General features: G+C 41.9%; 1 protein-coding gene and 1 pseudogene across 2 annotated transcripts in view; both read right to left on the bottom strand.

Annotated features, from left to right (window-relative positions):
- Window positions 1-9429: 9429 nt before the first annotated feature.
- Window positions 9430-13678, bottom strand: LOC140518494 (islet cell autoantigen 1 pseudogene; annotated as a pseudogene).
- Window positions 13679-14658: 980 nt separating this feature from the next.
- Window positions 14659-25444, bottom strand: part of NLRC5 (NLR family CARD domain containing 5) — a 93887-nt gene continuing 83101 nt past the window's right edge. For both annotated transcript variants that reach the window (XM_072632312.1, XM_072632311.1), the window contains exons 36-49: window positions 25022-25105; window positions 24643-24726; window positions 23442-23525; window positions 23029-23112; window positions 22201-22284; window positions 20973-21056; window positions 19888-19971; window positions 19644-19721; window positions 19033-19116; window positions 18855-18926; window positions 18424-18507; window positions 17905-17988; window positions 17381-17464; window positions 14659-16853 (exon numbers count right to left, since the gene is read on the bottom strand). In XM_072632312.1, the coding sequence (XP_072488413.1) occupies window positions 16778-16853; window positions 17381-17464; window positions 17905-17988; window positions 18424-18507; window positions 18855-18926; window positions 19033-19116; window positions 19644-19721; window positions 19888-19971; window positions 20973-21056; window positions 22201-22284; window positions 23029-23112; window positions 23442-23525; window positions 24643-24726; window positions 25022-25105 (1150 nt within the window). In that variant the 3' untranslated portion in view covers window positions 14659-16777. The remainder of the gene's footprint in view (window positions 16854-17380; window positions 17465-17904; window positions 17989-18423; window positions 18508-18854; window positions 18927-19032; window positions 19117-19643; window positions 19722-19887; window positions 19972-20972; window positions 21057-22200; window positions 22285-23028; window positions 23113-23441; window positions 23526-24642; window positions 24727-25021; window positions 25106-25444) is intronic.

Genomic DNA, 25444 nt, shown 5'->3' with positions numbered 1-25444 from the left:
GGAAACTTTCCATTTTCCATCAGCAGCTCTGCTTGGTTTTGACTCCATGGAACACCATAGTTTCTAGTTCCCCAACCTCATGTATGTTTTCTTCTATTATATGGTAAGGTCCCTGAGAGCAGGGACTGTCTCGCTTGTTCTTATTTGTGTTCCCAGGGCTTATCACAGGGCTTGGTCCATAGTAGGTGCTTAATAAATGTGCATTGAATTGAATATATGGCTATGAGAAATGGCTAATACTAGAAATCCGGAGAAGTATGGGAAGACTTATATGAAATGATACATAATGAAATAAGCAGGACCAGGAGAACAATTATGTACCACGATCACAATAATGTAAACAGAAAGAAAAAAAGAAAACCTGGATGCATAATTATAATGACCAAACTTGGCCCTAGGAAAAAGTTGAGAAAAGGCATCTCTGTCTCTTTGTTGCAGATGTGGAGAACTATGTGTTATGTTTTACTGGTTAGTTATGGTTAGTTTTACTATTTATCTTTTAATCTTTGAGACAGGGAGAAACAGAGGCCCAGACTATGAAGTAACTAGCCCTAGGGAAGATAAGATCCTTGTGAGGTCCTAAAGAATATGACCCAGTGGACATCTACTATTTCTAAGCTATTACTCTTCAAAGTAATTGGGAAGGTGGAGGCAGAGAGACTGGGAAGCCAAGGTAGCTTGACTTGAAGATATAAAGAAAGTACCAGCTAGCCTACATTCTTACCCATCTCCTCTTTCAGGTGTGATACCATTGAGGAGGACAGGTAGGTAAGGAGAGAGAGAGAGAGAGAGTGTCCACTTATTTTGACTACAAGGAATATTTACTCCATGACCTTATTTCTTTAATACCAAGACTCATTTGGGAGTATAGAAGGTACCTAATTAGATGGACTGACTGGTCCTGTGTTGGAAAGAAATTAAATGAGTCCTGTAAGAAGTCAGGTGCCCCTTCTTTGCAGCAGAAGAGGAATATAGTGTGAATATGTTGTCAAGATCTTTTTGACATCTTGGTTAATTTTATGGAACTGTTTTTTTTCCCTTTTTTTTCCTATTTTTTATTATAAAGATGGGCTGTCTATGAGGATGGTTAAGTGGGCAGGGATATACTAGGAAGTATAGATGATATAAAAACAAAAGATTGCAATAAAAATTTATTTAAAGTTATATGGTGATGGGTGGGGCATAGGAGCTCAGAGGAGATTTCTCAACAAAAGGGAATAAAGAGGCTCCAACCCTGTCTGGGAGAGAGCAGTATGCAACAGGCCTTCTCAGGCTATAAATGGCTTTGTGGATTATTCCAGGAGCAGTTGGCAGTTTATTAGAGTTTATTGGAGTTTTGGACTTAGGCTGGGAGGAGGGTTAGGCATGGGGAAGGTAAACAGGAAACCAATTCACAGGAAAGAATGAGAATATTTTCACAGAAATCCAGTGTCATGCTCTTCAAAAAGCCTAGACACTCCTCTTCACTCAATCCTAGAACTACAGATATTGGTCCTCTAAATGTCCACAATCTACTCTCCACTCAGAATGGAACTCTGAAGACAAAGACACCCATCAAGGAATTTTTGTTGTTATTGAGTTGTTTAATCCTGTCAGACTCCCCATAACTTTAGACAAAAAGGGACCTCGAGGAGTCATGTCCTGTTTTTGGAACTAATTTTTCCTCTTTTTGTAAAATGAGGGGGTGAGAGTAAAGAGTCTCTTAAAGTCCCTGCCAGTTCTAGCATTCACCGACTTAATGACTCCTGAGAAATAGGTTTATGAGTGTTAACTATACTAAAGTTCAAAGGAAAGGGAGAATGGAAATTAAGGGGCACAGGATTCCTATCTTCTCTCCTGTAAATACCAGCCCTGTCCAAGAGTCCCTCTAGATCACCAAGCCTGTCAGTGCATTAAGGCCCATTAGGACTGGCTCCTGGGCACACCATGTCCAGAGGTGTGGCACTTGGCCATGAGGACTTTCTCCTTTGAGGCAGCTTTGGGGCACACCAATGACATCAAAGGTTAGCACCCAGTCAGTGGCAGAGGAAGGAAATAGCAAGCATGACATCAGGGTTGGGCATCTTCCCCAAAACTAGCCAGGCAAATGATCCAGATAATTCTCTCTGCTCATAAAACAGAACAGAAAAACATTCCAGAATTTAGAAGCAAAATTTTGATTCATCTTAAGTCCAAACAGTTAAGTAATGCAACAATTCCCAATAACTTCAGAAAGACCTGGGTTTGAATCCTACCTCAGACACTTAGCTGTGTGACCCTGGGCAGGTCACTTAATCTCTAGTTTCATCATCTATCCAGTGAGGGAGTTAGACAAGAAAGCCTAGAAGGTCCTTCCTAGCTCTAAATCTATCATCCAATGAATTTCTTAGACAAGTGATTCTCTAGCCTCCACTCAAACATAACGCAGATCATCGCTTTCCTCTATTGGCCATTCTACCTCTTCTGTAATTTCCAACTCTTCTTGGGCCAGGATTTTTTTTTTCTTCCTTTCTCTCTTGCCAAAAACCTGAATGAAGTTTCATTCAAAAGTTACTTAGACCTCTCAATGTCAGTCTGCCATCTAGTGGTACATATGAAAACTACATCTATGCCACGGCTTGCTTTCCAGGAGCACTGAGTTACCTACCAGTAGGGAATCGATCATTTAGAGGTCATCCTTCCTAGAGCTTGATGACCCTCAATCAGTAGTCCGAGCTGCTTGAATGGGGACCCAGCCAGTTGGGTAACTCAGCTCGGTGCCTCTGCCTCTGTTTCTGCCTCTGCTTTTGCCTCTCCTCTCCAAAAGAAGGTAAATTTTGATGGCCAAAAGCTGCCTAGTTAACTTGGGGATTTGCTGGCTAGATTTATTTCTCAAACATCAAGCCTTGAAACTCATTGATTGCTCTCTGGAGTTCATAGATTGGACAACAATAGGTCCCTACCCAAGCTCTACTTAAGGGCTACATTGTTTCTCTTTTGGCCAGCAACACTGAGGGTCTTCCCCTCTTGATTTTTTTTTGGGGGGGGATTAAAGGGGGACCCCTTGACTCACTTCTTAAAGAGGCCTCTTCACTGAATGAGTGTTACCTCACTCAAAGTGAGACCCTGAAAGAATCTTAGCCTAAAAGGGCCAGGGTTTCCCATTGCATCCTGGGCCATCTTCAGTCATCATGATGAATATCTGACCACTGGACCGAGATGGCTCTGGAGGAGAAAGTGAGGGTGGTGACCTTGCACAGTCCTCCCTCACTCAAATCAAAGTCAACTGCAAGTCATGTCATCACCTTCCTGATGTCATGGTCCTCTGAAAACGGACAAACACACAACAACAACAACCTAACCACCTCATGCATTTGAGGACTAGAGCTCTATACTTTTTCTCCCTAGCTTTTCAGGTTTATATCCTATTTACCCAATCAACAAATTCTTACCTGGTTTTATACAATGCCAGAACTGGAAGGATACCTTTAGAAATTGTTGGATTAAGTAGTTCCCAATGTTTTTGTTTCTTGAACTTCTTTCAGCCACAAAAAAAGTGTTTCAAACCCTTAGGGCATTTTAATAAACTACTTATAATATCTTTTTAGATTTATTTATTAAATACTCATAATAACTATGATAACTTTTGCCCCTAAAGCTCTGAATTAAAATTTGCATTATATAATGATAATTATAAAATATCAACTTTTAGTCTATCTATAAGGAAGGAAGGAAACAAGCATTTATTAAGAACCTACTATATCCAGGCACTGTAACTTCCAAGTGCTTTACAAATATTATTTCTTTTGACTTTCATAACATTCCTACGGAGGAAGTGGTATTAACTATCTTCATTTCTCTGTTGAGGAAACTGAGGTAGATAGAGTTTAAATGACTTAATAAGTACCTTAGGTAGGATTTGAATACAGATCTTCCTGCCTCTCTGCCCAATACTCTATGCACTAGTGATATAAAAATTACAAATTTTTTACGTGGTACATTCTGTAAGAATTAAAAGAAGTAATCTAGCAAGACTTCATGTTCTTACTATTATCTGCAAAACTTCATAGTAAATTTATTTTCCAAATGTTGTTGAATATATATAACATTTTTAATTAAATAAGTTATAACCTAAAAGAATTTTTAACATAATGATACATAAACTTAATTCTACTGTTGTATTCCTTATTTGAACACAGATTTACATTTTTTGGCTCCGTATCAAGCACAATCTTAAATCTGGCTCTCCATTGGATTTATTTATGCATTTCACTTAATTTATGCATCATGCATTTCACTTAATTTATGCATCATGCATTTCACTTAATTTATGCATCATGCATTTCACTTAATTTATGCATTATGCATTTCACTTAAAACAAGTGTAACCCTAAGCTCAAAGCTCATTTGCATAAGATTCTCCTCATGAGTGGAGACTGTTTACTTAATGCGCTATGGCTGTGAAGGGAGGAATTTTTGAGAGTTTGGGAGAAGAGAGATCCTGATATTCTGGTTTCCAGTTTCAAGAGAGATTCTATTCATATTTCCAACTTCCCAAAGTCTTTCTCTTTCTTCAGGGACCTCTCCTTGAAGAGAAATCTAGAATTATTTGTCTTCTCTTTTGAAGCAGAAAAAGCAGATCAAGAACTCTCTGCTCTTAAGTACTAACCAATTCCATTTCTCGTCCAGGTGTGAAGCATCAGTCTCTATCGATGATGAAAGTCACGTGCAAAGGGATTTGAAATGAGAGTTATAAAAAAAAATTAAATGAAAATACTTGGTTATTCAAATACGTGGCGGAAAATGGTAAAAATAATTTTACAGGCTCTCTTGTAGAGAGGAAGAAATTTATTTTTTAGATTTTACCCCCAAATTTACAAGGCTGTGATATTTCAATGATGTATATGCTCCAATATCTGTGGTTATGTCAATTAAATATTATTTTATTATTCATTGTTAATTTAGCATCTAGAAATGCTAAAGGCACATAAAAGAGATTGCAAATCCAATTTTAATTTATTGAAAATTCCAGAGAAATACTCCCTGAAAGTTACTTCTAAAAATTTCAGATGATCACTTCTTTCTTTCTTGACAGTTTGATCCAAAGATAGTCCCTATTCTAACAAGGAATTATGCAGTGTCACAAAGCACTGAGTACTGTTCTCAGTTATGTGATTCTAACATTTTATTGTCTTAATCATACCTTTTACTTTGTCTCAAACACTGAATATATTTGCATTTGCACCCTGTAATGATGTATTGCATTTGTAAATTTTTGAAAAGATGTCTACTAAATGTGCTCATCTTTGTACCACTTAAACACTTACTCTAGTGAAAGGGGTGGTCAGTGAGGAAGGCAACAAGCTCTTTTGAGAAAAGATACTGAGAATTCATATAAATGAGTAATAACTCTGGCATGGGAAAACCACCTAACAATTCTGTTTGCTCACTACCCATCTCTGCATAAGATGGTAAATGATTAAGAGTTAGTGGATCTTTATTTAACAAAATTAACTATTTTGACAGCATCACCTAATATACTTTTGAATTTTTATGGCATTCTTTTTTCATACCAAAACTTGTTTGTGTGTATTGTACACTACATTCATGGTAATTTTTTTTTTAGTACATGAAACAATGCCCTCCAATTTCCCAGTCATTGGCTTTGCTCCATTTGTGCAAATTCCACAAGAGAACAAATTGAATTATTTTCCTTTGAAGTATGGATTAATGAGATAAAAATGCCTTCCTCATTTGTACTTCCTGATAACTGATGACCAAACAGCATACTCTCTTCCACTTTACAGAGGCAGATATCTTACAAATATAATTAAAATGGTTAAGTTATAAACATCAGACTCATCTTATTGCAAAGTGTATATGACACTTTAAAAAACAGTTCCTACAATAACTGATTAAAAACCATTAGATATATTATATATCCAAAGAGATGGGTATTTTTAGAGACAGGTCTCTCTAATTTTTCTTCAAACATGCACTTGATAATTGCTTTGGCACATGGCAAAATTAATATTTCTTCAATATTGAATTTCTTTAGCTTTTGCAATTTGATAACTTACTATGTATGAAGCTTTAATTGCTTTTTTTACTTTCTTACTTATTCACAGAAATAAATGAAGCACTATAGCATTCTCAAATCTTGTTCTTTCCACTTACAAAAATCAACAAGCTTAGCAACATAGTTTTCATATTTTGATGGCAAATGTTGAGATAAAAGAGAAGGTTTTAAGAGGCTGCTTTTAAGAGCATCATAATTATACATTGTGGTCAAAGATATTCTTCATCTCCAAGTAATGAAAAAACAAATTTAATGTATTCTTTATTGTATGTCCTCTTTTAAACCCATTGTAATATAGGTTTCTCAAACATCTTTGGAGTTGCTATTTTTTTAAAAAATCTACAAAAATTTATTTTTATATTTAATACCTGCTAAGTATATGACAATACTCTACCAGTACAACTGATGCAAACAGGTATTCTTCCAAGCAATTTTGTTTCATAACAATAGATAGGCAGAAGAACACTCCCTTACAGTTAAACGTTGCTTTTGCTGGCATATTCAGACTTCAGAAGATGTGGCCACTTAGCCAATCAACAAATGTGAATAGCTAATTCTGATATAAAATATTTATTTTTCTACTGGTTAATGACAAGCACTGCTGTAAATGATAAATGTACATAAAACTCAATTAATATATTGCTTCATTTTTAAACAATGTTTAGATATTAAATTTGATTAATATTTATTAAGTGTGTACCATGTGCCAAACACTGTTCTAAGAACTGGTGATACAAATAAGAAAAAGAAAGACAATTTTTGTCCTCAAGGAACTTACAACCTAATAAGGAAAGAAATTACATAGAAGGAAACTGCAAAGAGGAGCAGGGCGAAGGGGAATTCCAGGGAGTACCCAGCTTGTTTCAAGGAGTTGAAACTAAAGAGAACTGAAAATGGAGACTGGACTACGTTGCAAAGTCCAGGTTGTGCCCACTATAAAGGGAAACTTTGGGTGGAGTTTAGTACTCCACCATCTGGCTCTCCAATCAGAGGAGAGAGGGCTGAGGAATATGGGAAAATAATGACTATCCAAAGCTGAGTGAGCACCATGGTGATGAGACCTGAAGTGATCAGTTTATCCTGGAAGAGGCATCTTGTTCTGTGGAGTTGAAACCAAGAAGAACTGCAGATGGAGAGTGGAATGGAGATAGAAATTAACCTTTCTTTATGAGGAATGAATTTCTTCAGACATGACTTTCTTTTCTTCTTCTATTGGCAAACCCACTACAGTCTCACTGAAACTCTACTAAATAATTGATCTGTGTTGCCAACCACTTCATTTGAAAATCTTCCAGTTAGATGAATAGGAAAACAGCCTTAATACTGCAATAAGAGGCAATGTAAGGTTTGTTTCTACAGATGTGGTGGTTCATAATGGCTTCAGGATGGTTCTTAATTCATATAACCAATGATTATGATTTTCCATTCTGACATTTGCACTACAAGAACATTTTGGTCGTGTGCTTACACAGCTAATAAGGTATAATTATATAGTAACAAGGGAATAAAGGAGCTACTTCAGCCCAGTGTAAATAATGCACTGGAATGTCCAAACCTTGAAGCTGTTTGGAAACAATTTGATGACAGGTTGAGAAACTGTAAGAACATACAGCATCATTTAGAAGTAGTAAAAGTTTAAAAGTTTGTACAGTGATTACACTGTACAAAATGAAAATTGTGTGCATGGTCATGATGGGTTCAAATCACTGCAGAAATGAACCTATAATGCTTCAAACATGCACATGCTTGTTACAGAGGAAAAATATATTTGTAAAATAATTGTACAATTATTTGCTGCCTTAAGGTGCCAGCCATTAAAGAGTTTTTAAGTGCAAACCCCTTTTACCATCATTGTAAACCCCTAAATGGTTCATGAATCAGTATATAGAAAACATGGATCTAGTTCAATGCTCTCCTTTTAAAGAAGAGGAAACTGAGACTCAGAGAAAAGACTTGATTAAGGTTCATGGAATTTAGAGCTGGAAGGGATCTCAGAGATCATTTAGTCTAATCAGTAGGATATAATTTCCTTAAAGGCAGAAATTTTCTCACTTTTGTGTTTTATCTGCAGCATCTAGCACAGTGCCAAGCATAGAATAAGTGCTTGATAAACATTTAGTTGACTGAAACTCTCCATTTACAAATAGGGAACACTGAGTCCCAGGGAGGAGACATCATTAAGGGGCATAAGACTGGAAACTAGAAGGGATTTTAGAGATTGTATAGCCAAAGTCCTTCATTTAACAGGTCATGAAACTGAGAACCAGAACAGTTAAATAACATGACCATAGTCAAACAGGGAGTAAATTGTAGAAGTAGATTTGAACTCAGGTCCTCTAACTGATGATCTTCCAAAAAAGCTTTTGGAAACTTCTTCCACTATAATACACTAGTTCAGTGTCATATAACAATTCACTCACAAAGCTACGAAAGCTGACTTTTCCCCACAACCTTCTCCAGGTTGTGAGAATTCAAGGAGAAGCTTCCCTGCCTTCTACTACCCCTCAATCCTGGAAGATCTCAGGTACAAGTCAAAGTCAATTGCAGAGAGAAACCACTTTTGGATTGTATGAAAGAAATCAAGTCAAGTAGGAAAGGAATTTATCACAGTCTCCTTTAGTTGACTGGAAGCAAAGGGTAACAGCCTAGGAAGTACTGGACAGAGCTCTCTGGTCTCTGCTTTGGGTCCTAGCAATTTGGTTTTGTTTGTCCTTTATCCTTTGTCTCCCACACAGTGCATCAGTTTCTGATTCTGTTCACTGAGAATCCCTTCAGCTCCTGGAATCCTCTTGCTTTGGATGCCAAGACTGACAGTCACAGATGTTTTACATCATTCGCCTGCATTCACCATGCCAGGACAACATTGCTGGGGAAAGCAGTCCAGAGCCATGCAGCAGCTGGGAGTTTCCTCCCTCCTTTGGGAAAGGATTAATTTAGACCCCTGGTTCATTTCCAATTAGCATTATTCAGTTGAGTTTGATTTCACAGGGTCAGTGATTATTACTGTTATACTTCTCTACTGATATACAGTTAGTCAATCTAGTGGATCCACTTGCTTACCTAATGCCTGATGAAAAAATAGCCAAACTCAGTGTGGTGGGGGTGGGGGATTGTGACTCAATGGCATGGAAAGTCCCCCAGTTATTTTTGAATTGTACCTCCACCTTTGTTATTCCTTTGCTTGGGAAATGGACCTATGGCATTTGACCAACAGGTCCTATAAGTACTTGACCAATGGGTGACCCTGTCTGCTGGAGCTGCCTACAAATCTATTTCCCAATCTACTGCTCAACCAACATAGGGCCAATGAAAGACTGTCAGATCTACTCATATTTGAATATCCTCGACCAGTTGATTTATCACAAGTGTGATATATCAAAAGTCTGAGAGAAACACCTTTTGGGTAATTAACAATTATTTTTTAATTATGACTGCTGAATAATTAATAAAAGGCATCAAGGACACTTTCAGGGACCAAAGACCAACTTGGGGGATATTGAATGCTTGTAAAGACTTTGGAAAAGGGAGTGTTCCTGAGGGTGGAAATCGACTCTGATTGGTTAACACTCAGTGAGGGGGTAGACATATTAAGGAGAAGGTGAGCAAAAAATCTTCAGCTCCTCCTGAAGAGAATGTGACATAATCATAAGACTTAGCCACCTCCAGCAATCTGGGCAAAGGAATCTACCTCTACTTGGTTTTCCCCTTCATAAGCTGGCTCATCCTAAATTCTAATGGAAGATTTCAAGGACAGACAGGGCCTTATTGACTAAGGGCAAGATCTCACCTAGATTGGATTTTGTTTTCAAGGTCTCCTAGTTGGGTGGAGTTACACCCAAGATCAAAAAGCATGTGCCCAAAAGACTTGGGCAATCTCTTCCATAAGCAAAGTCCTTCTGAGGCTGGCTGAATAACCTACTGGGGCTGATTTCTGAAGGAGAAAATAGAAAAGGAAAACCTTAGTCCTAATTTAACAATTGGTTATTAATGTAAGAGAAAAATAATCCTTTCTGTCACAAGTATGAGCTAAAGATTCTCCTGAAAGGTCAAGATATAGGCCTATCAACCAATGAGACTATACATTTTACATTGCCTCTTCTGTATCATCTGAATATCAAGTACTATAAAACTAAGGCCTCAGAGTGAGGAGGCATCTCAGATGGTGAGGAAGATCTGAGGTTCACTTCAGTAGAGGGAACCATCTAGACCTTTTGATAAAAATGATATTGGCTCAAAGCTCTGCCTCAGTTCCTTTCATTGTAGATTGGATAGTTTTGACCACACCCTCCCAAAACAAACCACACATACCCTGGGATACACTGCATATTTACCCATGCCACCTCTTTCCCCTGTTAACTCATATCCAATCCAATTCAGTTAAATTCAATTCAACAATTATTAAAAACCTACTCTGTTTAAGACAGTATCAACAGGGCACACTCCCACTTAATCAAAGAAATAGAGGTCCTCCATTTCTACATTAAATGTTTTTGCTTTGAACTACTTGTATTCTTTGGATGACTGAAAAAAGTAAGCACATTGGTGGGGATGTAGGGATTTGTCAACTATAGGGTTGACTGTGAGATTTAGAGGTGAAGGGTCTTAAAGATCATCTAGTCCAACTCCATCATTTTATAAATGAGAAAACTGAGGCCCAGAGAGATTATAACTTGCCCAAGGTCACACAGGTGGTAAATGGTCTACCCAGGATTTAATCTGATTCTGAAAATCTAGCATGCTTTCCACTACATGATGGAGTGCATCCTCAGAGTACCTGGAACCTAGAATAGTTATTTGAGGCACTTCTTCTCCAAGGTGAATCTCTAGCTGCCACACTGAAAAAGTATCTATTCCAATTATATATTATTATAATTCTGTCTCAGGTAGAATTTAAGTTCCTTGAGGGCAGTGCCTTCTTTATAATAGTGTTTTTTTTTCTTTTGAGCCTGAGTCTTCATATCTTGCCCAGGGTGGAAGTGCAGCTGCCAACTGGCACAGGAGCTTTGGTCTGCTCTGTTTTCAACTCCTCCTTAAGCAGGTTCCATACTTTTGAAGGCTCACAGTATTGGTGCTAGACTAAATAGGGAGGTCTCATTGGCCTAGACCATTGCAGCTCATGACTCCAGAGCTCAAGTTATCTACAAACCCCTTCCTCCCTAGTAGAGGGTTTGCAAGGTATGAACCTTGCACTTGGATTCTTGTTGCATTTTAATAGTGCCCTGTGTCTGCAATTCTAGATCACTCAACTTCCAGAGCCATTGAAGGGCAAGGAGTAGGACCTAATCTACTCAGTTTTGTATCTCACTTCAGGACAGAGCTCTGTGGATTGATGAGTTAGCAGTCCAAATTCACAAACCCCACTACTGTTTATATAACAATCTCTAAGCCAGATCATACTTCACAGCTAATCATAGCATCTTCATGCCATCTGTTTTCCTTGCCCAGCTTTCCACCTCTCCCTAGAAACTCTAATCAAATTGATATCATTGCTACATTTGGAAAGGATATGTCAATGCACTCCACTCACCATCCTTGTGACTTCCCAGGCCAGTAATATACCCTTCTCTGACCAAGATTCCAGGATAGATGTTGCCTATATCCTCCAGAATGTAAGCTCTTTATGGAGAGACTCTCTTGCTTTTGTATTTGTGTCCCCAGGGCTTAGTTCAGTGCTTGGTACGAAGTAATGGCTTAATTAGGGCTTTTCATTCATTCTTTCATTCATTCATCCGTGCGTTCATTCATCAGACAACATTCAGGGATCTTTTGGATTGGCTCTACCCTTTGGGCTGACATTGGGGTGGGAGGAAGACAAGCTTCTTGCCTTTAGCAGCTGCTGGCCATTCATTTGTCAAAACAGCTGACAGTTGGTGTGTATAAAATTCCATGCTGTCTTACCTTCTGATGGGAATGGATGAGAATCAGGAATCTTTAGCATGGTGGGTTAACTCTTCCTCATGCAACCTCACCAATAGTGGTATGAGCATCTGTGGAAGGACTATTCTCTTCATTTTGACCCTCCCTGTGTCAGACTGACCACTATGCATACTTCCCCAACTTCACCCTTGGTCATATTGCCTCCTGGGATATCGTGTGTGTGTGCATGTGTCCCTCCCTTTTCCTTTTATTGTCATGGCACAGAAATATTCACAATAGGATACTGTCTAATTGCCAAGTAGCAACTGGGGACAGCAGTGTCCTGAAAGGTGTCAGCTATCTCAGACTTAAAAATTGAGAAATTTGTTCTCTTTGTTGTTTTCTTAACTACACATGAGTTGGACAATGGACTAAGAAGATGGTTTGAACCAGGCCATTAGGTTTTGAGCCTTCCTCTCAGGTTCTTTCACAGATAGTCTGGTGCTACTTTGGTTGGTGGGTTTTGGAGTCACTGCTGGCTTTGGGATGGTAGTAGGCTGGGCTCTCTCTCTAATCTTGTAGAGCTGACTCTAAGTCATGCATATTTTTGTCTAGCATCTTTGAAGGGAGGAAACTTGATGATGAAGGTGGCTTGAATTCTGTCTTTTCAGGTGCAGACATGGCCATGGGATCTGGGTTCTGCTTATTCCCAAAGATGGTTGTCCATTCTTGGTTGAGGTTTCTCTCATACAGGGAAGGTGCACTGAGAATTTCATTTAGCAATTAGTTGCATATCATCCTTGTTGGTCATTTCTGTCTTTGAGATGCCTTTCTTGTCTAGTTTTTGATCCAACAGTTCATCAATGACTTTTGAGCATGGAGTATGGTTACATTTCGCTTCTAAAGGAAGTATGTAGATTTCTTGACCTCATCTAATGGTATCAGTAGGTCTGGTTACTCTGGTTTCTTTTCTGTGCTTTCCTTCTGGAAACTCTCCTTTTTGGCATTTTCAATTAGTTTGTTTACAGGATCTTGTAAGCTTTACAACATAGCGAATTTTGTAACTCTCATGGATGACTGTCATGGTACATGAGATTTTCTTCAGAAATGAAGCAAGGTGGTCATATACTGCTTGTTTGAGGAAGATCCACTTTTTGACCCATGTCATTCTTGAGTTTGTCAAAGCTCAGTTTTGCATTGCACACTTGAACCTTCTGAAACTTTGCCATTTGCTTGAAAAGGTCTGGGTTAAATTCTTGAGACATCTCTTTCATTCCAAGCAAAGCACTCTGTATTCTGTCAGATACTCTTCCACACACTTTATGATTAGCAGGCTTCAGCGGTGGACCAGTACTAAAATGTCTCCACTTCCTGGTGGAGTTGACATAAAGGCCTATGCAAGACCAGACTGCAGAGAAGAGAAGCAGAGGCTCTGTGGCTTGCATCATTTTCCCTGCTTAAGTTTTGTCCTGAGACCTCTGAGAGTGAAAAAATCTTACCAGTTTGTTTTCTTCTTGTGGCAAGAAGCAAATCCTTTTCTGATGTAGTTCAATCACTTTGAGAAACTCCAGGTAGGTCCTCTACTTGGAGTGGAACAGCTCAAGCTTGGCATCCAGGGCTTCGTTCAAAGCTATAACATGTTCATCTTTATTTTTTCCCTGTTGCTTTGATAAGGGTTTGCTTTGTTTTACAGTATTTGTGTTGCCTCTTATTCACAACTGATTTGTCTTGACTTTGGGCTGTTATCAAAAAATTTTTTGGAGTATCATTTCTATCCTCCCATATTTATTTATTTTTTCTTTTTCTGTTGTTGATGATTGAGGGAAAGAGGCAGGAAAATAGCAGGAATGGATAAATGATATCACCTGGCAGCCCTATGCCTCCATCTGAGTCTGCTGCTCCAAGCCACCCACTCAGTCCTCCATTCCTCTGTCTGTCCTACTGGAGTCAGAGCAGTCTGTAGCAGCAGCTGCAGCAGCCCCTGATCCCACATGAGTGGGAGGAGAGAAAGAGGAGGGCACAACTAGAAAGAGGAAGAAAAGGAGAAAACCTGGGCTACTTTTTTGTCTCCATGCACAATCCTCATATACTCTGCTGAATCGGGGCCAATTAAGTGAACAAGTATTTAATAAGCACCTACTGTGTGCCAGGCACAGTGCTAAGCATTGGGGTTACACAGAAAGGCAAAAATAGTCCCTGTCTTTCATGGAACTTATAGTTTAATGGGGGAAACAACACGCAAACAACTATGACCAAACAGGATATATACAGGATAAATTGGAGATAATTTCAGGGGGAAAGCACTAATGTTAATGGGAATTTGGAAAGCCAGAAAGTGACATTTTGCTGAAACTTAGAGGAAGTCAAGAAAATTAGGAAATGGAGATGAGGAGGAAAAGACTCTAGGAACTGTGCTAAGAATACTAAATAAATCTGGGATCTCATCAATAGGGATGTTTCCTCTGATGATGCAGATTGCAACCTACCCATGGTCTGATCATTCTGCGCAGCTCTTGTCCATATGCTCTTACCAGTTTGCCACTGAGGGCCCACCCAGGCTACTGGGGACATTCCTTGACTTCCCTATGTGTCATAAGCAATGCCAGCATACCAAATGTGCCATCAATTCTCCTTTGATTTTGCCACATGACTGGTCCATCTTTTTTAATCCTGTACTTCTTAGATGACATTGATTTATGTGTTGCCTCCCCATCTTAAAAATTATATTTAAATCCACATCCAGAGAAAGAACTATGGAGTCAGAGTACAGAGCAAAACAGACTATTTTCTTTTATTTTTTTTCTTTCTCATGGTTTTTCCCATTCTTTATAATTCTTCTATGCAGCATGACCAAAGTGAAAGTGTGTTTAATAGGAATGTATGTGTGGAGACCATCTCAGATTGCATGCCATTTTGTGGAGGGAGAGGGAAGGGAGGGGGAGACAATTTAAAACTTATGGAAGTGAATGCTGAAAACTAAAAATAAATAAATTGAAAACTGTAAAAAAAAGAAAACCAAAACAAACCAAAAAAGAATTATGTTTAAGTTTTCAAAGGCAGTAGTGTTCAACAAATCCAGCAGGGTGTTGATACTCAAAAGACAGATCTCTATTCCTGGGAGAAACTTGGCTGTAGGACACAAATAGATAACCGAATAGTCTTTACCCTTCAGGATGTCATCCTTCTGGAAGCTTCCCTTGCCTACATCAGCCCTTAATGAACTTCCCCTCTCTGAATTCCTGCCTTACAATATGATGCTCACCACATATTGTCTTGTATTTTTCAACTGTGGTTCTGTGTCCCATCTCCCAAACCACCACAACTTGGACTTCTCATTACACTTTAATGTTTACTAACATATTTTGTCACAACAACCTTTTGAGGTAGGCACATAGATTCAGAGATCTAGAGCTGGAGGAGACTTTGAGGCCATCTCATCCAACCCCTTCCTTTTATAGATGAGGAAGCTGAGACCCACACAGGTTAAGTAACTCTCGACCTCCGACACTAACAGTGGTACTTTTTTCATCTGAGCAAGTTAGTTCAAGTAGTTCAATATTTTACAGACGTGGAAGACTAAGTTCGGAGAGGATAGGCTATATATCCAAAGTCACAAAATAAATTAAAGAGGTGGGACTTGAATTCAGATCTCTTCCTTTTGGGTTTTCAGTGCATCTTCATACCCCACCTTGCTCTAACCACTTCTATACAAAGAAAGACAAAAACAATGCCAGCCCTCTAGGAGCTTACAGTCTCCCAAGGAGACAACAAGCAAAAATTATATACAAATAAGGTCCTTAATATTTGCTTAGTAGTCAAATGAAAGGGGAAGGGGAAGCCTAGAGAACCCTGGGAGGAACCCTAAATCCAAAACTTTATACTACTGAATAACAAGAATTTCAGAGGTAGAAGGGACCTTAGCCATCAGCTAAGCCAATCCCCTCATGACAGATGGACTTTCTGAACAGTAGCTTGGAAGAAATGACTTGCCCGAAGTCACATGTATAAGTCCATGAGAGAGCTGGAACCAGAACCAAGATCTCCTGATTCAGTGGAACATCAGCTGTTTGGATCAGTGCTGTCCCACCTTCTCCACCTCCCACCCTACCCCACTCAACCTAAAGGTCTAATGGGGAGGCTGGCTGGAACTGTGTTTCTCCAGTTCAGTCATTCTGGGAATAAAGTATATACATGCTTGATTTAAAAAATAAATAAATAAAATAGAGCCCAGATCAGACTGATACCAATAGGAAGTTGGTTATGCCTCTGTCCCTGCATTACATAATACTTTATACTCTACACTTTTTCCATTACAAAGACACAGATAGGATCATAAATGTATCTAAGGAAGGGAACCTCATCAAAGGTTCAACCCCATCATTTTATAGAAAAGGAAATGTGAGACCCAGGGAAATTCAGTGATTTGCCTAAAATTACAGAGATAGTAAGCATCAGAGGCTAGATTTGAACCCAGGCCCTCTGACTCTAGAACCAGTGCTCACTTTCTATTGTGTCACTTTAGACTCTTAGGACTGTAAAATGTTGGAGCTGGAAGGGACCTTTAGAGATCATGCAGTCCCACTTTTACAGATGAGCAAACTGAAGCCAGAGATGGTGAAACACTGACAGGTGAAGGGCCTGCCCTGCCCTGTCCAGTCCAAAGCAGACACCTTCCTTGAAGGCTATTGCAGGAGAGGAGGGATCTGCCTGGCAGGTTCCATCTCACTGACCCCACATCAGGGACTTTCCAGGACAAGGAGAGGATGCTCTTGGGTTTCCAGGGTAGGGACAGCAGCTGAATCTGGTTGGCCTCCCACTCTGCAAAGGGGGCATATATCCACCTTGTGTGGATCTGGTGAGACTAAGGGAGAGTCCTGGAGTTGGTTAGGAGAAGTCCAGTCTGGGATCCTGGCCCTGGAGCAACTGGGCTGTGTCCTTGGGGACTGGATTCTTCCACAGCCTGCAGAGGAGATGGATGGGGAACAAATCAGAGGCCACTGAGTTCTGTGCTGGCATCTCTCAGAGACCACAGGGCCACAGAATCATAGATTCAGGTCTAGGAAGGATCTCAGGAGCCATGTAATCTAACCTCATTTTGTTGCCTAAAGAGGTTATAAGGGAGTTGGTCACACAGCTAGTAAGTGGCAGAAGCAGAACCCAGGGCCTCTAATTCCAAACCTTGGGTACTTTATACCATATCTGGTTTCCCCTAGGTGCTGGAGATGGGGGCTATAATGCTCTTCCAGTGGAGCCTCCCAGCTTATCCCTTCTGCCTCATTTTTTCTTTCTCTAAGGTTACACAATTTTTCTGTGGAGCCTGGCCTTTCCTTCCTTCTTATTTCGCGGAGTCCCTGTCTTTTCTCATAGGAATTCCCTTCTATTTGTTAGAGCTATGCAGGCAGGTGAGAGCCATCTCCAAACTCAACAATCCTGCCTCACACCCTGCCCTGGGAGGAAGGAGGAGGAAGGGCTCGAAGCCATGTTTACCGTATGATTTGGATTCCAGGACCCTTGGCTAGCCCCTTTGCCAGCAGCTGTGCTCCCAGGGAACCGATATGATTGCCCTCCAAACTTCCCAAAGGATCAGAGAAGAAAGAAAAAGAGATAATGAGGTGAGGACAGAGGCAGGGGAAGGAGAATGCAGTTGTCATTCCCATCCTCCCTCCCAGACCGGGGCCCAGCTAGGAAGGAGAAATCTATTCTTGGTGGGTGCCTCCTCCAGGAAGCAAACCCTCACAGAAGCAGGGGATGCCATTGAGATGAAGGATACCATCACAAGGGAGACCTTCCTAAATGCCAGGCAGAGAGGCTGTGAGAGGGTGACTCAGGGAGGGTGCTGGGGCACCTTGGGCCTGGGAGATGATCTTGGTTTAGAGGTGAAGGGATGAACCTAAAGACCCTTCATTCCAGCCTATCCCAGGGCCCCTGCTCTTTCAGCAATCCTTTCCCCTCTCTGGTAAACTGGACCCTACTTTCTCTTTCTCCCTCCCTTACAGCATTCTCATACTCACTCCAATTTCTTCAACTGGTTCATCCGAGGCAGAACAAGGGCTAGCTGAGTGGCCCCTTCATTTCCAAGACAATTCCAGGCCAACCTGTGGAGAGCCTCAAGAATCAGAAGGAAGAGGGAGGGAGGAGGGGACCAAGGGCTCATAGGAGAAGGGAGAGAGTTCTGATGCAAAAGCAAGAGAATGGATTTGGATTGGAGACAGAGAAAGGTGGCGGGTAGTGTTCCAAGAATCTGAGGCTCAGGGGATCTCTGTCTCCCTGTCCTGCTCCTCCATGCTTACACTAAAAACTTAACAATCACTCCTGTAGGACAGGAGTTTGTAAAGCCCCTCCGCATCAATGCCCTCAACGCATTCTTACACCTGCACTAGGGAAGCAGGGCAGAGTTTATTAGCCCCATTGTACAGGTGAGAAAACTAAGGCTCAGAGACAAAGTGACCTGACCAAGATGGCATCAGGGACAAGAAGCAGGACTGGCACTTAGGTCTCTTGCTTTCCAGCTCTGAGCTTTTTGTACTCACAGGATCTCCTCAAGGTCATGGCAGAGAATCAAGCTGCTTGCAAGAGGTTTGGTCATCTGGTCATTAATATTGCAGGATGTGAGGCTGGGAAAGGATAAAAGAATTTGGCTGGGGGAGCCTTGAACAAGGAGACCATCAAGCTCTCCTAGGCCTTGCCCACCCACCCACATCATTGGGAGTTGGAGTTGGGATGGCCTAGGTGGGGAAGGCTGTAATTAGGTAGGGTCCAAGGAAAGTTTAGCTCCTGGAATCCCTGAGAAGCTACTCCTGTGAGCTAGGCAGTACATGAGTGTCATGGTCCTTGGACTTTGATCAGAATGAGAGAAGAGGGGGCCCTGGACTTATGCTCCATACAAGGAAGGTCTAGGCCTCCAGGGGAATAAAAAGGAAAACAGCCTTTCTATCTAGGAGAACAAGGCAGGAAGACTTACTTAATCTTTCTGAGTTTCAGGAGTCCCTCCGATAGAGGCAGAATCCCTTCAGCAAAGATGTTTTCTGCCAAGCTGCCAGGCAGATGAGAAGGGTCAGTGAGAGGCTTCCCTGGCCATACCTCAACCCTTTTCCTCTCTGTCCTTCCTTCCCTTCCCTCTCCGTCCCCTACTTTTTTACCTGATCTCTTTTATCCACTGGCATCTGGTGAGGGCCTGGCACAGGCTCAATGTCCCCTTGGTGCCAATCTGGTTGCAACAAAGTCTGTGTAGGTAGAAGAAAAAAAAGTATGAGAGCCTCCCACAGGGTAGCTGTGGGTATAGGGAAGTACAAGTAGATGGAGGAAAGCTCATGGGCTTTTCCACATCCAGCTGTCATTCAGCCTGGACATTTACCCACAGATGACATCCCCAGATAAGATGAACCCCTTGTGGAGTTTCTACAGGCACACCTTCTGCTGTGCCTCTCAGGTTCCTCTCCTCCCTCTCAGCCCCACTCTTAGGCCCTAGGCTCTCTCACTGCTGTGTCCCACTCGGGCCAGAGGGTAGCAGCACCTGTAATTAACTAAAACCATAACTCACAATTTCGCCAAAGCCTGGCCCTGCTGACCAGTCTCTCTTGGGCAGCAGCAGTCTCCACATCCTCCTCACTCCACACATTACTCTATGCATCACCTTCCCCAGGAATCAGAGGGTTTTCCTTTCTTCCTCTCCACCCCTATATGCCATACCACTATCTTTCCATCTTTTCGCCCCTGCCTCCCCCCCCCCCCCCCCAGCACAGATACTCACTGTAAGACTTTCAGGTGGTGTGGAAGGTTCTGGGCCAGCTTTATGGCCACCAGGTCTCCCATTGCATTGGACCCTAAGCTGAGAAGGAGGAAATTGCCCCAGGTTACACAGATACTCTGGTACCTCCACTCTGCCCCTGTTGGAAGGAGCCTAGATCACAAAACTCAAGAGGGATGGGAGAAGGGGCAGACTGGGGATGCAGGTAAAGAAGATCATCTTCCCATTTCCAGGGGACAAAACTCACTGTAACTCCTCCACGTGGACACAGAGTGCCAGTGCCTCAGCTAGCTTCTTGCCTCCAACTGGGCTGATGCTGTTCGATGAGAGGCTAAAATGTCCCCACCACCCAGAAAGAAGCCATGTCACATATATGAAGTTTTATTGCATAATTTGGAGAAGAGAGGACTCAGGAAACAGAAGCCATTTCCTGTTCTACTCTCCCCCATCATCCCATCTCTCTCCCCAGTGCATAGAGAGATCCCCTGCCCTATTCTCTTCATACAAGAAGTTGGACCATAGAGTAGGTTATTTTCTCCTCCAACCCCAGGTACCCTCCTCCAGGACCCTTAGAGATGTCCATTTTAGCCATCATCCTTCCCACCAGTGATCTCTCCACCCCCCAAAAAATTCTCCCAAGCTCCTTAGACACATTTCAGTCTTGAGTTCCTGAACCTAAACCAAGAGTGTTACCCCTCACCCATACTCCATGCCCTGTGTCCAGGTTTGGATCTCAGCAGGGCTCTCCTGCTAAGAGCCAGTCTGCTTGAGTTCTGGGGAAGGGCCAGGATAATAAAGGAGAAAGAACACTAGATTGGGAGTAAGATCACCTGAGTTCAAATCCCAGTTTTACCACTCACTACCTATGTGACTTTGGGTAAGTCACTTGGCCTCTCTTGGCTTATTTCCTCATTTGTAAGATGAAGAGGGTAGACTATGATAGCCTCTAAGGTCCATTTCAACTCTAAAGCTATGATCTTATGAATCCAAAGAGGTCACCAGCTTCTGACTGTCTGGAACTGCCTGCTCCTTGCTCTCCAATTCTCTTATAATGAACTTTTTGATTTCCGGTCTTAGACACTGCATATGAATCCTAGTCTGCCACCAGAAAAGAATCTCATGGATGAGAAGGGGAGGTACAGGTTTTTGGAGTCAGGCTGAGACTTCAAGGCCATGTAGCTGCTCTGTGAGATCGGATACCTCTCATCATCTCTTCCCACACAACCCTGGGGAGATGTTCATCTCCTCATGAGCTATAGCAGTTCTGATTTGAGGCAGATGTGGTTCAAAGGGGAAATATTAATATTTCCTGTGGGTCTCCAAATTACTCACTTAATCTTTCTGAGCTGCAGCAACGTGGGCAGGATGGCTGATAAATGCTGCACCCCAGCATCTTCGATCTTGTTGCGGCTCAAGCTTGGAGACAAAACATAGTATTACTCAGTCAAGGACATTCCATGAAGCTTTAGATCTACTATGCTAATCATTCTATTTAGCAGATATGTGCTGTTGGTCACCAGGGGACCTGGGCAAGGCAGTGGGGATGATTCAGTGCAACCTGCCATTAGAAGCACATCCCAAATAAAAGCAGCCACTGACATTTATATAAATGCTTTAAAGGTTCCATATAGGAATAGGTACTAGACCTGTGACGTTATTAGAGTATAGGACGTTTCCAGGAAGGAAGGAAGGAAGGGAGGGAGGGAGGAAGGAAGAAAGGAAGGAAGGAAGGAAGGAAAAAAAAGAAGGAAGAAGGATTTATTAAATGCCTATGTGCCAAAAACAGTACTAAGTGCTTCATGATTATTATCTCACTTTATCTCAGATAAAAGATATCCCTTCTACTACAGCAGATCAGTACCTTTTCTGCATAGTTAAATATAAGGTAGTTTGGAAAGGAAGGCACTAGCAATTGGAGGATTGGGAAAGGCTTCATGTAGAAGGTGGGGCTTGTTTTACAGGAAAAGAGGAACTCTTTGAGTTGGAGGTGAAGAGGCCATTCATTTTAGGTGTGTAGACGACCAATACAAAAACACAGAGATGGGAGATGGAGTGTTGTGTGTGAGAACAGAGAGAAGGGCAATTTGTCTGGATTGGGGAGTGCTGGGGTGGGGGAGGGGATAATAAGGTCCATTGAAGCTGGAAAGATTATTTTGGAACAGATTGTGAAGGGCTTTAAAAGTTAAAAGCTTTAAAAATTGAAAAGAGCTTCTATATGATCCTAGAGTCAATAGGTAACCATGGGAGTTGGCTGAATATCAGAATCACATGGTCGGATCTAAATTCCTCCGTTGTCCTTTGTGCCCCCATTCCCTTATGCCTTCTCTTTAGGAGATCATACTTTCCATAAATTTTATAAAGATCCCTGTGGTACCCAGCACTCCTTGGATCCCAACTGTATAAATGAAAGGATATGGGAGGCAATGAGAGGGGGCAGGATATAAATGAAAGGATATGGGAGGCAATGAAAGGGGGCAGGAATCAGAGAAATGACTGGCCTCTGTCCCACATCTGGTTCTTCTGAGTCTGAGAGGCTTAAGAAAGGGGCAGATAGACTTACTTCAGATCTTGCAAGTTGGCAGCATCCCTGAGGGAATCTGACAGGTAGGAGCAGCCAATGCTGCTGAGGCCACTGTTACTCAAGCTGTGGAGAGATGTGGGAAAACATCCCCAGTGGTCTTTAGCATGGGGCTTAAAATTGGATGCTAAAGTCCAGATGAGAAGAATCAGGGTAGGGAAGGAGCTTGAGAGTAGAATAAGCTTCCTGACAGGGGTGAATGGGGTGGGCATTATCAGTTTGCATGATATCAAGCCAGTGGATGGAGCTTTGGGGGACAAGGGACAGATGGTACCAGGGAACCAATGAAGTCCTTGAAGGTCATTTCACTAAGGGTGGGATGGAGATAGAACTTGACAACCTCTGTTCTCATGTAGAACATGAGGACCTATGGAAATGGGGAAATGTAGAGGACAGGAAATGTAGAGACGACTTTGTGGCTTACTAGATCACTTCCTAAATGCTCACTAGAATAACCTAACTCTGTACTCTGATTCTTCCCAGAAATTCCTGGAGACCATAGCCAGGGGTAGGGGTGGAGTTGACTTAAATTAAGGGCATCTGGAGATTTAGAGGTTGAAGAAACCTTGGGATCTAGTAAAAATCCCTCATTTTACAGATGAGAAAACAGACACTGAGAAGTGAAGTGACTTGTCAAAGGGCTCACAGTAAGTAGAAGAGCTAGAATCCAAATTGGGATCCTCAGACTTCAGATTTATTCTTCTTTCTGCTATACATGACTACCTCTGGTCACTAAAGACTATGGGATTAGTGGGGTGGAGGTGTCCCTACTGAAATTCCTGGGATCTCATAAATGCAGGATGAACTCACTCAAGTCTCTGCAGAAGGGACATTCCCCGAAGTCTCTGGGTTAGTACCTGCAACACCTCCTCATGCAGCTGTAGGGAACTGAGGCTATAGGAAGAGGAACCCAAGACAATTCAGACTGAGCACCTTAAGGAACTGACAAGACAGTTTAAATGCTGAAATGGTAGCTTAAATGCCGCTTAACCAAGGTCTGTTCTGGAAAGAATTTTTGTCCTTTTAGAAAAGTGTTTTAGCTGAGAGTCTTGCAATTCCAAACTCTAGATCAGAGGCAAATTGTAAGAGCTGTTCTTGCTAAAGGAATACTTGTATTGAAATTTGTTGTTTAAGTGAGACAACAGGGCAGAATTCTCACCCTCCCCCACTCTCCCCTACCTTCACTCTCACCCCCACACCCCCTTAGACCCACCACTACTTACTTCAGAATTCTAAGTTTGTACTTCCCTTCCAGAGCTTCCATTAGCACCCCGGTGTTTTCCACACTGAACTTATTCTCGGATAGACTGGAAAGAGCCAAGAACAGAGCAGGGGGTGGTCATATCCTTGCCCCTCCGCACCTACTCTGGGTCCCCTGAAGACATCTCTGGGTTCTTCCACTGGGTAAGATCTCTGGCTCTGGAACCAGAACTCTTGGCCTCCTCCTAGAATCAATCTACCCCTCTGGGCCATAGATGAAGGGAATACTGCTGGCTGCTACGGTAGATGGGTCTATAGGCAGCCCCAGCAGTATTTGAGGATGGGAAAGACACTATGTCTGGGCAAACAAGGGGCTTATGGCCCTGGTATCTTTTGCACTCAGGATCCTCCTCTAGCAGGATATAGTGGGAAAGCAGGCTTAGATCCTAGAGGATCTGGGATGGGGGCAAAGAAGGGGAGGGTGGAGGGCCACACTTGGCCAGGATCTAGCAAATACAGTTGGCCTGTATCAGCTCTAGGAGAGACTGCTTTCCAAAGGAACTCCTGGCTAAGAGCTATGGACAATGGAGCCAGAAATGAGAGGTTGACATACAAACATGTGAAAGTAAGGAGGGGCAGGGGATGAATATTCTCTTTTGAAAAACAGGAAAATAGGGACAGCCAGGTAGCACAGTGGATAGAGCACGGGTCCTGGAGTCAGGAGGACCTGAGTTCAAATTTGGCCTCCAACACTTAGTAGCTGTGTGACCCGGGGCAAGTTACGTAACCCTGATTACCTCCCAAAAAATGGGGAAATGGAGATCTAGTGAGGGAAGAGATTTGTCTAACAAGGTCACACAGCTTTCATAGACATTTTCTTATAGAACATTTGACAATACACCTATGATGCAGGCTGGGAAGTTATTATCATCCTCATTTTACAGATGAAGAAACTGAGGTTCAGAGAAGCAAAGTGGCTTGCTAAAGTACATCAATGACAGAGATAGCACTCATGTCTTCTGATTCCCAGGTGCCTGAGATGTTTTGCTCTACCACTTTCATAAACTGTGCCAAGGTCTGGAGTTATTTTTAAGTGCTTTCAATTGAGCCTAGGACGACTCCATTGACCATGTTTTCAAATACTCCTTCCTCAGGACCTGCCCCCACCAGCATAGTGACCATACCAACCACACACCTTTGGCATCACCCATCCACACAACTTACTCTAGCTCTTCCATGGTATTGCAGTGACTCAGCCCAGATGCTACCTGGCATACCCCTGCAGGGCTCATCGTGCTGGCCGTCAGCCTGGCAAGAAAATAACGACAGCAACCTTTGGTTCAGTGTTCTCAAGCATGGGGGTAGGGTAGAGAAGAGATAGGGAGCATTAGAGGGCCATCAGGAACTGGGAAGACTCTGAACAGACTGTCCCTTCCCAACTTTCCTCCCCCATTCTTTCTAGGATCATTCATCTATAGATTATGTCAGAAGCAGGAAGTAGACTAGTTGACTTTCACTACAAGTGTTTAGGCGTAACAGGATCTGCCTGAGGTGGCTGAGCCAAGCTGTGTGGGACATCATTTAAAAAGCCTCCAGGTCTTACCTGAGTTTCTTCAACTCAAGGGGAGACAGAAGCAGAGTCTCAAGTAGCTGGGTGCTGGTATCACACAAGTGAACCTGGGACCAGCTGTGAGAGAAAATAAACTGTTCAGAAATCCTTAGAGCTAGAAATGATGTTGGAGGTCATTTAGTACAAACCCTTGTTTTAACGGACGTAGGATCAAGGTACAGAGAAATAATGGCATGACTCAAAGGTTACACAGTGAGTTAGTGGGAGACCCAAGACTAGGGGTATGTGCTGAGGAATCTGCTAAACCTAAGCTACCTAAAGCTGTGACATCTTTCTAAAGTTTAATAACAAATGTGAAGTATCATTACCCTTATCATCATCCTATTGCTCAAGTATGAGTATTTGCTTTCAAATCCCTGATTTCATTCCATCTTCACAGTATCTTCTGGAAGTTAG

The sequence above is a fragment of the Notamacropus eugenii genome, chromosome 1 (genome assembly GCF_028372415.1).
Source record: "Notamacropus eugenii isolate mMacEug1 chromosome 1, mMacEug1.pri_v2, whole genome shotgun sequence".
NCBI lineage: Eukaryota > Metazoa > Chordata > Mammalia > Diprotodontia > Macropodidae > Notamacropus > Notamacropus eugenii.
The sequence above is the reverse complement of the archived record's forward strand: the minus strand, read 5'-3'. Positions and strand labels throughout refer to the sequence as shown.